This window comes from Indicator indicator, chromosome 1 (genome assembly GCF_027791375.1).
Source record: "Indicator indicator isolate 239-I01 chromosome 1, UM_Iind_1.1, whole genome shotgun sequence".
NCBI lineage: Eukaryota > Metazoa > Chordata > Aves > Piciformes > Indicatoridae > Indicator > Indicator indicator.
Window position 1 is genome coordinate 117,533,282 of NC_072010.1, and position 14,020 is coordinate 117,547,301.

General features: G+C 46.3%; 1 protein-coding gene across 3 annotated transcripts in view; it reads left to right on the plus strand.

Annotated features, from left to right (window-relative positions):
* Positions 1-4,545: 4,545 nt before the first annotated feature.
* Positions 4,546-14,020, plus strand: part of PDE9A (phosphodiesterase 9A) — a 50,628-nt gene continuing 41,153 nt past the window's right edge. For all 3 annotated transcript variants that reach the window (XM_054399391.1, XM_054399399.1, XM_054399408.1), the window contains exon 1: positions 4,546-4,614. In XM_054399391.1, the coding sequence (XP_054255366.1) occupies positions 4,546-4,614 (69 nt within the window). The remainder of the gene's footprint in view (positions 4,615-14,020) is intronic.

Genomic DNA, 14,020 nt, shown 5'->3' on the forward strand with positions numbered 1-14,020 from the left:
TTCCAACCCCTCACACTCTGTGACTCTGTGATTTTGTGATCTCCTTCTCAGGTCAGGCTGTACCTTCCCAGTCCCAATGGCCTAGGAAGTCAAATGCAACCTTAGACCCTAATTGGCCCCTTCTGTAGACACCAAAGTACTTTCTGAGCTTTGCACAGAACCCAAAGTTTTCCCTTCTCAGCCTTGACTGCAGGCACCTCTCCCTGCCTTTCAGGTGGGACAAGCTGTTTGGTGTTGAGTCCAGCCCCATGCAGCCTCACTGCTAGAATGTAGGGCAGAAGCAGGCACCTCAGGCAGGGCACCAAGAAGTCTCACTCCATCACGAGGACAAGGAGAGGCAAAGTGTAGCAGAGAGTGAAGAGACAGAGTTCAGCAATGCCTTGTGGAAATACATTTCTGTGAAGAAAAATGAGTGGAACATCCCTCACAGAAAGGTTTAACCTATCTGGCTTTTTTTTTTTCCCTCTCTAAATCCCACTGAAGATTACTGCCCTGCACTCCATCAGTTTGGCTATACAGCAGCAGGTTGCAATTCTTTGAGTGCTGTGGGAGAGCCAGGTGTTAGAGAGCCTGTGGGTCATGGTCTGCATTGTGTGCCAGGACTGGTGAAGTGAGCCTTGGAAACCAAATCCCATGGCTGTAAATAGATTACTCTGATTGTTGGAGATATTTTGGAGAAAGGACAGATTTTGGGAGACTGTTGCAAAAGAACATTGCCGTCTCAAGCTGTGCCTGACAGGAGCAGCTCACTGGAGGAGCCATGCAGTCTGGCAGTCCATGTAAAACGCAGGTGCAGGCAGTGTCAGCGATGTCCCTGTGCTGTCAATGACAGCTTGCTGCTTTGGTTCCTTCTGTGTGGTTGCAGCCATGGGCAGGAAGCACAGAGCAGATGGGGATGGTGCTCTGCCATCCTGTGCCAGCCCTCCTTGTCACTAAAGCTTTACACTCACCCTTTAGGCTGAGTTTGCAGCAGGAGGGGGATCTTGACCAGTGTTAAGACAGCATGGATGTTTTGTGCTTTGACAGTAGTGAGTCAAGGTGCAAAGAGCATGCTGTCTGAATATCCTACAACTACACCTCGGAAACCCTAATAAAGCTGCTTCTGAGCAGCTACATGGAGCAGATGCCAGGCCTGAGAGACAGAGACACCTTTCTCACTCCTTGGGAGCACCTGGTGGGGTAAGTGGCCGGGACACCGCCAGATGGTTGGGCCAAAGGCTCAAGCCCCTCAGCCCTTTGAAAGCCACATCAGCTTTTAAGGATTGTGTCTACAAAGCAGTGTGTGCTGTCCTCAGTAAACAGCTTAGCAGAGATGGCAAAGCTGGGCTGGGCAACGCCTGACATGCCACCTGCAGCTTGGGAGATGATAGCTGTGTGCTGCCCTGGTCAATATTCTTCTTTAAGACAGAAAATGGAGAAACATCATCTGGTGCAGTATTGCCAGGATGTGTTCCAGCTGATGAAGTGTTGAAAGGGTCAATAAGTTTGGATAATCCTTCCAAGTAATTTTTTGCTCCACATTGCACAGTGTATAATAAAATAAGGAGATTCAGGAGGGTTAAACCAGCTAAAGGAAATCTCACCAAGCTGCACATCCTCATTGGTGAATACCGTCTTTTGCTGCCTTTCAGGCACAGGCCTAAGTTGTGCCTGAGATTGTACCAGGCTTTAACCACGATTTCTGAGAGCTCAGCTTTTGCAGAATCACTTCTATGTGACAAGTTCTTGGAAATTGCAGTAGTCAGTAGTTATATAGCAAAGCAATTTTCCCAATAATCATAGAATAGCATCACAGAACACATCAGGTTGAAAGGGACCCTTGAAGGTCATCTTCTCTAACCCCCCTCTAGTCAGCAGGGACACCTTCAACTAGGTCAGGTTGCTCAGAGCCCCAGAAAGTCTGACCTTGAATGTCTTTAGGGATGGGGCCTCCACCACATCAGTGGGCAACCTGTTACAGTATTTCACTACCCTCACTGTGAAAAACTTCCTCCTTATGTCTAACCTAAATCTACTCTGCTCCAGTTTAAAACCTTTGCCCCCTATCCTATTACAGTCCCTCCCCAGCCTTCCTGTAGGTCCCCTTCAGATATCGAAATGAAGCTATAAGATTTCCCTGGAGCCTTCTCTTCTCCAGGCTGAACAACTTTAAATCTCTTAGCTTGTCTTCAGAGGAGAGGTGCTCCAGTCCTCTGATCATCTTTGTGTCCCTCCCCTTGACCTGCTCCAGCAGACCTATGTCCTTCCTGTGTTGAGGATTCCAGAGCTGGACACAGCACTCCAGGTGAGGTCTCACCAGAGTATTCATTAATGGGTGTGTGTGGGGGTGTGGGGGTGTATGTGTGTCTGTGCTGGAGCTTAAGAAACACAATTTAAATACATAGGGATGATAGATAAGGCAGGAGCATGGAGTGGCAGGAACAGGCTCATCACCTGAATTTCAGAGCTTGGCTTTTTTTTTTTAAAACAGAAATCAAAAGGTAGACTCTCATCAGTGTGCAATTCTGATCATTAGATGTTTCAACAATGTAGGATCAATTCCTGCAGTGCACAAGTGATCTCATCCGAGCACTCTTGGAGCAGGTCATCAGGGAGGAGATCTTGGTCTCCTCCTCTACACCTCATATGCATTTCCCAGTGCAAGTGCTCTTGCTGCCTCTTTCTAAATGGTTGCATTTTCATTGTCATGTCTGCCTTCCTTAGGTGTCTACTTGTATGTCAAAGTCAATGAAGTCACTTGGGAGTGAACCATGATGAAAGAAGTTTAAAGTAACGCTTATCAGAGTGATCAGTCATGTATTTCCTAATTGATCTACAGTAGTGGTGGGCTTAATGTGGAAAGGCTGTTGCAGTGGGAGAGGCTGTGCCCACCTCAGAATAGCCACGGGAACAGACTATGGGATGGCCTGAGGGATAGCCTCCAGGATGTTTTAGAGGACAGCCTGTGGGACTGACGGCAAAACAGCCTAAAAGATATCTTACAACATAGCTCGACAGTGGCAAGGAAGTCTTCTTTCCTGGAAGACTTCAAGTTCCTGCTTCAAGCTGACAAGGGAAGCATGTGAACTAAAGGTTTGTACCTTCCAAAAGACTCACCTTGCTCTGAGTGCAGTAGGATTACTGATGGCTTCAGCTTGAAAAGCCAGCCTGGCTCTGACTCCCAGACTGGCTTCAGGACCTGCTTCACCCTGTAGTCTCTTATAAATCCCCTTTGCAGAGGGAAGGAGCCCTGCCAGCATGTTGCAGAGGGCATCTGAGGCTGGAGCTTGCAGGGCTGCACTGGCCTCTTCTGCAGGTCAGTTATGTCTTGCTCTTTCACCAGGGTCTGGGGTGGGCAGGGAGGACAGCACCAACCCACAAGCCCAGCTGTCCCAGACTGCAGTGCAAAAGAGGCTTGGAAGTGTTTTTGCAGCTTCGCCATCAGAAGCCTCAGAAAACACCAAAAACTGGCACTTGCAGGATGAGCTGTTCACAGGCACTGTGCATGCTTGTGGCCTGTCAGACAGCCTCTCCCCTGCAAGGCTGGAGGAGTTGCTGCCTCCAACACTCTCTCCCCTCTGTGGCTGAGCATTACCCACTGCTGCTTTCAGCTCCCCACAGGCACCGCAACACAGCACAGACACAGCAGATGGCATTTGGCATCTGCTCAAAGAATCGACCATCGGATGGTTTGCTCCCTCCTGGTTTTTGGCTGTGCCTTCCCATGGGAAATGCCTTTGCCAGGACACTTCACATTCCATTAAATAACGAATTCTTTCACTCTGGGGGTGGCACAGATGGTGCTGGGTGAGAGCATGGGCTTTACACTTTCTTTCAGCTCCTGGAGTTTGCAGGGAGAAAAAAAAAAAGCAGCTAGTGCTTTTTCTTTCTATCCTTGTGATGATTACAGGAGGGATGTGGAAATTAAGCTACTGAGTTTGGGCTGAGATAGTCTGAACCCCATATGTGACGGGTGTCTAAAAGCACACTTCCAATGCAGGGCACAGCTGGGAACCCTTCGCACTGCTTGTAAGGTGCTGCAGGCAGCACACTAGAAGGGTTGGCACTAACTAATAATTATGGTCCTATTTCAGCATAAAAACAAGTGACATCTCTCAGCACCCTGATGAAAGAGGTTTTTCCCACCTCCCAGCCCCTCCCAAGGAATAAGTGACACCTGATCTTGCCTCTAACAGGAACGGTCAGCCTCAGGGTCAGAGTGACAATGCCCGGCAGCTCTCAGCCCTAAAACCAAGGGGGTCTGTTGCTATGGGAATCGAGAGGGCACTTGCAGACAGCATCTGGAGCCTGTGTCTTTCCCTGTCCGAGGCAGCTGGATTTGAAGGGAAGCAAAACTAAAAGGAGGTGGCAGAGAGAGACAGAGGCACAGCAAAATGCTTGCACGTTAGAGGAGGGACCTTCCCATAATGAGAGTGCAGTGGGATACAGAAGCGCGGGGACACCAAACTGTCAGGCAGCGGTGGCTCGGCTTGGTACAATAAACCTTATTTTCTGCTCTGCTTGGCGCCGGGAAAAAACGCCGAGTGAAAACCCAGTTGTAGCAAGATGGGATCTGCCTCTTCAACTTACCGGTCCAAGTGCATTTATTTGGATATCGACGGAAGAATTCAAAAGGTACTTTTGCTGTTTTTCACAAAGTAGCATCTCCGGTGGCGGCTGCAGGCTGCGCTTGCTGCACGACCTCTTTCTGTACCGCGAGTTAGACGCCTGCTTGCATTCAGCGTCGTTGCAGGCTTCAAACCTCTTTTTAGGGGGAAGGGAGGGAGATCGTGAGTGGGTTCTGCTTTGTACATGGATGTTTATTTAAAGGGGAAGGGGAGGCTGTCAACAGGGGAGGGCTGGCCACTGCCAGGAGAGGATCCTTGCTTTGTTAGCCATGCAGGCTTCCTCTACCCGAGTAGCATCGCGATGTGATTACAAAGTTTTGCCTGCGGAGAGGTTTTTCACCCAAAGCAGAGGGAGCTGGAAACCATGTTGTGCTGAGTTGTTTGGGGAGAGGGGTTTAGCAATGGGCATTTCCTAATGGAAGGCAGGCAGGCAGGTGCCTGGCTTTTTCACGAAGGGGTGCGCTGCTGCATTGCTGGGGGGCTGTGGTGTCCTCATCACCTTTGCCAAGTTGCTCGTAAATGACGGTAAACATTAATTAAAACTTTTACTTCCATTAGCCTGCCTTGTTTGCTTAATCACGGTTCGCAGCACAGAGAAAATTGCTGGAGAAACGTATTCTGGCTGAGAGGGGAGAGCTCTCACGCTGCTGAGCTGACAGCCCGCTGCTTTTAAACAGAAACAATGCCGCCGCGGTTTTGTGGGTATTTTTTGTCCTCTCTTTTTGTCAGCAATTCTTTGGCCACAAACCAGCTGCCTTTTTGGTAACAGAGAGCTGATGCCAGGGTCAAGAGGAAGTAAACTCCGGCCTGCAAAATTCAAATCTCTCTCTCTCTCTCTCTCTCGTCTTTCTGCTCTACATTGTAATTTCACCCAGCCTCGTATTTTGTCTCTCCTTTAAAAAGAAGTAGCAAGGATATCCTTTTCCTTCCCTGCCCTTTGCTGTGTGGGTGACCACAGAAAGGAGGGTGCCATCCCATCACGCATGCCTCTGTTACCTCCAGTCTCCTCTGCCATTTCCCTGGACACCCACAGCAACCACCAAAGTTGTGTCCTCAAGAACAAGACCTCAGAGAATCCAAATCTGGGCCAGGTTGCCCAGAGCAGGCTGCTCCCCTACAACCATCTCAGGGCTTACATGTGCCAGTGGTCCCTCTGCTGCTGTGGGCTCTTCTGTACTGGCAGGCAGAAGCATGCTGGCTGTGCTGTGCTGTGCTGGAGGCACTGCTTTGATTTTGCTGGGGTTTAATGAGTTGGTTACCTGACAGCCCCTAGAAGCAAGGCTTGTATGAAGCTCTGGCATCTTTACAGTTCGGTATGAAAATGTTTCAGTATTTTGAAAGGGTAGTGAGTGTTTCCATAGCTGCTGGTAACACACATTGTCTGTCATCTGTGCTGGTTTAAGAAAACAAACCCAACAAAGAACAAAACATTTCTCAGAACCAGTCTCTGGTGAGCACTTTTGATACTAAAAATACCAAAGAGGCACAATTGTAGGAGCAAGCAAATGCATACTCGGGCAATATTAAGGGGTTATTTTTCCTCAATAAACTTTATCTGTTTCTTTTGTCATATGTGAAATTCCATCTATGCAATGTTTGGAAGAATTCCTGCTGTAAAAACACCATGTAAAAGGGGTTCACCCAGGGGTAAGCAGGGCATATCTCAGATTCTCATGCCTCCTAAGTAACAACATCATTAGAAAGAAAAAACCCCACACCAACCCTTAATCTTCCAAGGAATGCAGTATTGGATGCTTCTAAAGGGAACTCATTAAATCAATGCTAAGCTATTCATCAACCCTGTAATAAGGTATAAGCTTCATTAGAGCAACACTCGTTAAGTTTGAAAGGGCTCAGCTTCAACTTGCAACTGGCTTGCTGGACATCGGAGTCATGTTATGGAAATGGGCATCCTACAATAGCACTAGTTGTGATGGCAATTATGCACAGGTAATTTGGTGTTTCCATGGCCTCATCCTGAATTTCTACCTGTGCAGCCGTAGGGTGTGCTGCTGGCTTTGGGAGAAGTTGTTTCTCCTCAAGGTAAATGAAGGGACAAATGAGGCACAGAGAGCTGCATGTCATCTCCCCTGGGAACCCACACATTGCAGATGAGCACTCGAAAGTGCTCTGCAACAGGGGTGCTGAATTAAGCTAAGTAGGTTTGTGTGTCGGCAGGTCTGGAGAGGCACAGCAGGGAGGGCAAAGGGATACAGCCATCATCAGAGAGCTTGCTGGCTTTGAAACCCTTCTCAGTAGTCATTGAAATAAAGGAGGTTGAATGCAGAATCGCATCCAAGACCAGAATGTCCCAGCAGAAGGGCTGAGGTCCACACACACAAGGTCAGTGCCATGAACACCCAGGAGTCCAGTAGCCTCCTGTGGAAGTCAGGTGGGAGGTGAGAGGTGAGGAGCAGAGGAGAGCCCAGCCTGGTGCTGCTCTGTATCACTTCTACATCACACTGGGGAAGTTTAGCCCTTGTCTCCACAACTTCTGTGGCTCCTGCCCTTTCCCTTTGTCCCCATCCTGCCTGCACCCCCAAAGCCTCCTGGTTGTTGATAAACTGACCTGTCAGAGGCATAGGTGGGCACAAAATGGTCTTCCCCAAAGCTGACCACAGAGATGGGCTGTCCTCCAGTGGGCAGAGCTGATTGAGCATTTGTCCATCTTGGAGCAGCAAGGGTTCTGCTTTGAGAGGGACATCAGATGACCCAGCCCAACTCACAGGGTGCCAGCTATGGTACCCCCACAGTCACCTGAACTCAAGATCCCCAGAAGGGTGGTCAGGGGAAGACTTTGAGTTAATAGCTGTATCCCAATCAAGGGGCAGGGGACGGGGGTCTCCCATGGGGCAGTCACCTACTGAGCTGGTGAAGGCAGAGCCAAGCATGAAGCGAGAGATGGTGGGGACATCTGTGCCAGGGCTGCCAGAGAGGGAAGATCAAAGCTTCGTGGCATTATAACCGCACACTGAACCAGGGCTCTGTGCAAACCAGTTTCAAAGAGGTCACTTGTTCTGGGAGCTGATTGAAACAAGAAATTAGTAATGCACTTCCTACCCAGTGCCAGAGCAAAGGCAGCATTCACCTGGGGGAAACAAGTGCTGCTCAGTTTTATTTCTTTTTAAAGAACCCTCTCCCACAGAGCGGTGCAGCATTCCATCACCCTCCCGCCTGGACACACATCTCCCTCTGCTCAACACACCCCTGAAACATGTCCGTGTGCCACCTCTGCCATAGCCAGCTCTGCTGCCAGGCTGAGAAGAGGGCAGGGTAGAGAGGAAGCCATAGCCATTTCATGTAGATAAAGTGATCTTGCAGTACCACCATGGTGCTTGTTGTTCCTGGAATGCCACTAGATGGGGTCAAGCACCCAAACCCCCAACCTGCCAGCTGAGAAGTGAGGTTTAATGCATCAAACTTTAGCCTAATCTGTAATCTTATTTTCTTCATAATGTTATTAACCCTTTGTCTGCATTTTTCAGGAAAAAAAAAATCCTATTTAAGTCTGTTTCCAATTAAAAATCCACCAGCAAGAAAATGTTCCCTAGCTCATGCCCCTCTTTTTTCATGAAGAAGCTACTTGGGAACATTTTCTTTTGACCTTTGAGATTTAAATGGTAGTAGAGCCAAACCACCCAGTGGTCTTATTCCCAGGTGGGTGGCTTCATTGACAACTCCAACAGGGTAGGGGCTTTACTTACAGAGTTGTAAGGAGTTTCTCTGAGCAAAATGCTTAATTTGAGAGGATTTGTTTCCAGTGTCTTAATCAACACCATACTTGTAACAAGGATGGAAAGTCATAAGGGTACAGAGCCTGAACTAACTGGAAAAAAAAAGAAAGGAACTGCTGCCTTTGTCATGGATTCTATGAAATCACTCAGAGTGGTATTTTCTTTCTCTTCAGAACCAAGTAAAGAATTTTGGAGTCATTTTTGTGGTTTACTGAGCCATTCTGGATGCCAGAGAAATGACCTGCTTTATTTTCTCAATGAAATTTACTGAGTTCAACCCTTATGGGTATCTATGGTACTGACCTGTGGAGCAGGACACTGAGCCATCCACAACCATTCTTCCTCTTGACCCGAGGTCCACAATGCAAGGGCAACACTTAGACTGCTTTGGTGCTGTAGTTACTACATTGAAATGTCAGTGTACAGGAACCATTGCTGTCATGTGAGGTTTTCCTTTTAATCAGAGCAACAGCAACTGTGGTATAAATGCCCAGACTCTAGCAAACCCAACAGATTTTTCCAAAGCTGCCTGTGCTTTTTTCAACATGCCAAACTGGATTCAGATTAAACCCAAAACAGAGCAGAAAAATAATGACGTGATGATCAGTACCAAGTGATTCAATATTTTTGCATCCTGGTACCCATGGACTCCATTCCTACCTTTTTGAACTGAAGATTTAGGGCAACACCCTTTCAGCTGCTGACTTGTCAGAGGGGTGGAAAGTGGGGGTGTTCATGGCCAGCCAGGACACAGACACCTCCAGGGGCCACACTGTCTTGCTGGTGTTTGCGGGTTCTGCAAACTGATGTCAAAATCAGCCTTAGCACAATGAGGCATAAGTATATTTTTGTGGCATTAAAGACATTTTCTTAGTGCTGGCAGATCTTGTGGGCAAGGGAGGGTGCAAGGTACCACAGCCTGTGTCTGCCCAGTGGTCCTGGCTAACCTTGGCTCTCTGAGTTTAGCTGGCCCCAGTGGACTCAGGGCGGCTGCTAGATGTTCTTGCTGTAAAGCAGCAATAAATGAACAGCAGGTTCATAGACCTCCATCACAATACAGCGTGTAAACATTTTAAAGAGTAAAAATGTCTTAAAACCATGCTTTTAAAAACATGAAAGAGAATGTCACAATCAAGGCCTTTCTCTCTCTCGTACTCCTTCTCTTTTCTCGTCAACAATGGCTCCTCAGAGCATTTAGAGGGGCAAACCATACTCCCAGCATATCTCTATAATCCCAGCATAGCTCGATAATCCTGTACCCATCACCCAGAAAGCCTTGTTTACTGCTGTTTATCTTCCCAAAGTCACATGCTGTCTAATATAGCTGTTGCAGTTTATCCTCACATTAGCCAAGACAAAGTGTAAGTGTAACACTCTCCTGCTAGCATTATTGATGGATTTGGACAAGCCAGTTTTAGCAATTTATGATACTCATATACAGCTCTTCTGTCTTAATTCAAGCAAAAGACACCCACTTTTTTTCTAGCAACTTTCTAGTGAATTTACTTTTTCATCTGCCAATTGCCTTTTCACTGGCCTCCCACCACACCTGCTTTTCCTAACTCTGTTAACTGTCATTACCTTTCAGACAGTCCTTTGTGATCAAGAATGTTGTAATGTCAGACATAAATTGTGTGAGTAGTTTTGAAGCAAGCAGCCTAGCTTCACTCACACTTAGTGAGGGCATTTGGTGCTAAAGCACGTTTCAAGCCTAATGCATTTTTGTGCTACAGGGTTAATTGCACTTAGTACTCCATTAGCAGCAAACACATGCCCTTTTTATGCTAAGAAAAGGCAGAGTATGGACATTTGTGTTATTTGCCAAAGGCTGTTTGCCAAAGCACTGTTATGGCTGCTGCAGAAAATAAACTTTTAGCTCAGCCTCTCACAATCAGCCTTTCTAGTTCCTGGTTATATTGTGCCATTAATCATTAGCATTGAAAAACTTAACATTAGCAATATGTCCCTCAGTACAGTCAGTAGTAATCTCACTTCTTCTACAAGCCCCAATTACTCCAAAAGGTAATGAGATCTTTCCTTGTTCATAGTGAAGTAGCCAACCTCTGCCATTCTGGCCCTCTCAATGGATGTCCAAGATTAGCCTGGGGGTCACATGAATGAGCATATCATAGATGTTTTCTCTTTCCTGAAATGGGGATGTAACAGGGATGGGAATTGTGACTTACCATGTAGCCACATGCCTCACAATCCTGATAGCTCTCTCTGGAGGCCCTTGTTTCTTATTTTAAGGTAATGTACAAAATTAGAAAACTAAAGGGATTCACCCCACTTAACCATTCACTACAGCCGTCTGCAAGTTAGTGACGACTGCTCCAAGCTAGTCACACAGGTTCCCCCACAGCCACTGGTGGTGTCTCCACAGAGTGATTCACCATGCCTTACACTGTGTTTCAGAGACATGTGGGCTGATTTACCCTTTGGAAGTTGTCCTCTTTCTCTGCTAGGAAGAGAGTGAGTCTAGCAGAGCGACGTGCATGAGATGCCGAACTTGTAGATGGTTAAAGTTACATCAGACAAATCCCAGCCATACGTCTCACTCAGGTGCCCTGCTGAAGTGAACGCTGTCAGGCTGCCTGAAGCTAAGTGTGAACCAGCAGGACTACAGAGGTCTGGCTTTTCCAAAGGAAACCTCTACCACACTCCCCCACCCCTGGACAGAAGTGATGTTTGAAGAGCTTGGGGGAGCTTTCATTTCGGTTTGGACTGTCTCAGCTGAGGGCTCTCTTGTTTTCTTCCCCACACATGCACTTATTTTCTGTTCTTCTCTTAGAGGAGCTCCTACTGCATCAAGCAGATGACAAATCTTGAATACTATTTTTAATACCACCTAACAGTTGAAGCATAGAGAAACTGAGTGGTTTTCCCAAATACCAGCTGTTAATTAGTGTGAGAAATAAAACCCAGGCAGATAGTTTGGATGTACCTGGGCTCATGCTGTATCTCTATCTGAGTTCAAAGAATGCAAAACATGCAACATGTTTAGAAGTGGGATTTTAGGTAAGGCTGCTGCTGGGTATTGGGACCTATGAGTGATAGGTCATTTATCACTATTTCTTGGTGGTTTTTTTGAAGAAAACCTATTCGCTTACACATTTAAAACTATTAATTCCTTCCAGTGATTTCTACAGAGTGGCATCTAAAAGTCTGGAACCTGCTTCATCTTGATATGGACAACAAAGACCACTAGAGAGACAGAAAAAATCACAGTGAGAAGTTTCATATCGTCCCTCTGCCTTACAATTCAGAAATCCTCCACGTAAGCTGTTCTTACAGGAGCAGCAGCAACTTTTACAGATGATGTGAGATACATAACCAGGTTTTACCAGACTCTTTTCTGACACACTCTTCTCCAATCTCATTAGTGAAAGATTATCATTTGAGATTGTTTTTGCTCTGCAATTTCAGCCCTGACTCTGAGCATTGCTCACTGAGCTGAATGAAAGACATCACCAAGTGCTAAAAGTCTCGAATACAGCAGGTTGAGACCAGCAACGGGACTGGAAACTGAGTACATGGGCTTTGAAAATATTTCTGCATTGTTTGTTTAGGAATTTTACTAGGGTGAAAACAAGAACAAAAAAATTACTGATAGCAGATCAGAACAGGATACCATTCTGGGCAGAGTTTGCAGTTTACAGAGAGGATTAGCTGTTCTGAGGATCAAATATAGAAGAGAAATTGGATTTGTAAGCCGGGTTTTTACCCATCCTATCTGAAAGCAAAGTGTAATGTGATTAGTTGTACACTGTAGATTGCAGAGTGTGTGCACAATGGTCCCTTAGTAATATCTCCATCCCAGTCCTTAATATTGAACTGCTCCTCTGAGTGGGAAAGTCAGACAGAGTACTATGGCTCTTAATCCCTACACTTTCTGAGATGGGTTTTTAAGTCTTTGTCCTAGATGCAGAGGTGGATACTACGGACCAAGAGAAAATGGCCTCCTGTTTCAGAGCAAAAAAATGCAGAACTCTCTCCAGAAAAGAAACCAGTCCCACAGAAGCAAACTGTGGACTGGGAAGCAGGCATCCCCATAGAGTTACCCTGTCCTATTTCACAGTCACTGCATGCTTCACCAGAATATTGTTTCCACTCCAAAAAGCCTCAGTTGTTATTCATTTTACTTGACTTCATGTTATTTTCCAAGGCAGGCAGCATTCCCCACTTCAGTCAAATGGCTGCCTCCTGGTCTTGATGGAGACTCCTTGAAACAATCAAGATAAGCATTCAGAGAAGATCAGTCTTTCTGACATTTTTTTCTACATGCTAGTTTTGCTAACAGTAACAAGGATAGAAATAAGAAATAAAGTGAACTCTCACACAGGAAAAAGGAATTGTGTGCAGATGCTGCATTGCTTTTGAGGAATGCATACTTTTCCTCCTGGCACAAATCCAGGGGAAATGTAATTAACAGGGCTTATATGTGGCAGATTTTTTCATCTCATTTAGTCATCAATCTGTGAGATGAAGCAGAGGCCACTGTTTCCCTTTCCCATGCAGCGTATCACTACAGTGATTCTGCTTACACATGGTTTTGGCTTTGCCTTGGCTTTCAGAAATGACATCACCAGCTGAGTGCCTTGTGCCCTCTGTCTTACAGGAGACTTTTGTACCAGCAGGCAATGCTGGAGTCCCTGTGTCTACTCTTTTTTTTTTTTTTGTAGGAGGTGTGTCAGGAGCTGCATCCCCGGCTTTTTTGAGCTGTGCTGACCTCTGTGATTATGCACTTTTTGGATGTGTATTATGGGAAAACCCGTCTGTGCATTATGAGGAAACCTGTCTGTGCTCCATACATGCATGATCTTAGCCCACTTAGGCTCCTGTCTTTGGCCTCTGTTATGTTCCACAACAAACTCTCAGTCCTGTCCTAAGCTATGACACCTCCCAGTGCCAGATGTTAATGCAGGGAATGAGCTGCTGTGAGATGCTGTAGCAGTGGCTTGCCACCCAGGCATGGGAACAGGACGTAAGCAAGACAATGACTGTGGGTTAGAGAGAGCTGAGACAGGTTTGAAAGAAATCCCTCAGTGCTGACTGTGAATATGGATAAGACCTACAAACAAGGCCAGAGAAGTATAATTGTGGAGATCCAGACTGAACAGCAATGTCTTCAGGAAGTCTACCCAAGGAAAGACATCTTCAGAGGACTATGAAAGATGCTTACTCCTGCAGCTAGTGCCAACAGGGCTGCCTATCCTCAAAGCTGCAGGTCAACCACTTCCCTGATCATGGGAGAAACCATGTGGCCTAGATGGCTGAAGTATGGCTGCAAGCCAATTGTCACTATATTGCTTTCATGTTGCTAATGTCCCTGCAATGATAATGGACTTCAGGCAAATACAATTCCTATACTGTGCTGGAGCCATCAATAGTACACAGTACTGTGCTGCTCTCCCTACAAAATACATTCCAATCATATTCCATCTACACAACTGACATCAACTTTATTTGGAACATAACCTGCAGACAATAACAACAACAATTCCATATTGCTGGGAAATGTCTGAGGTTGGCTGCTTTGTTTTAAAACAAAAGGTAGTTGGTCAGAAAACCTCAGTAGGCTTCAACAGAGGAAAACTCTAGCAGCATATGCTCTTCAATTAAAAAAAACAAAACAAACAGATATCTGAGGACAACCATCCTGAGATGAGTACCAAAGTG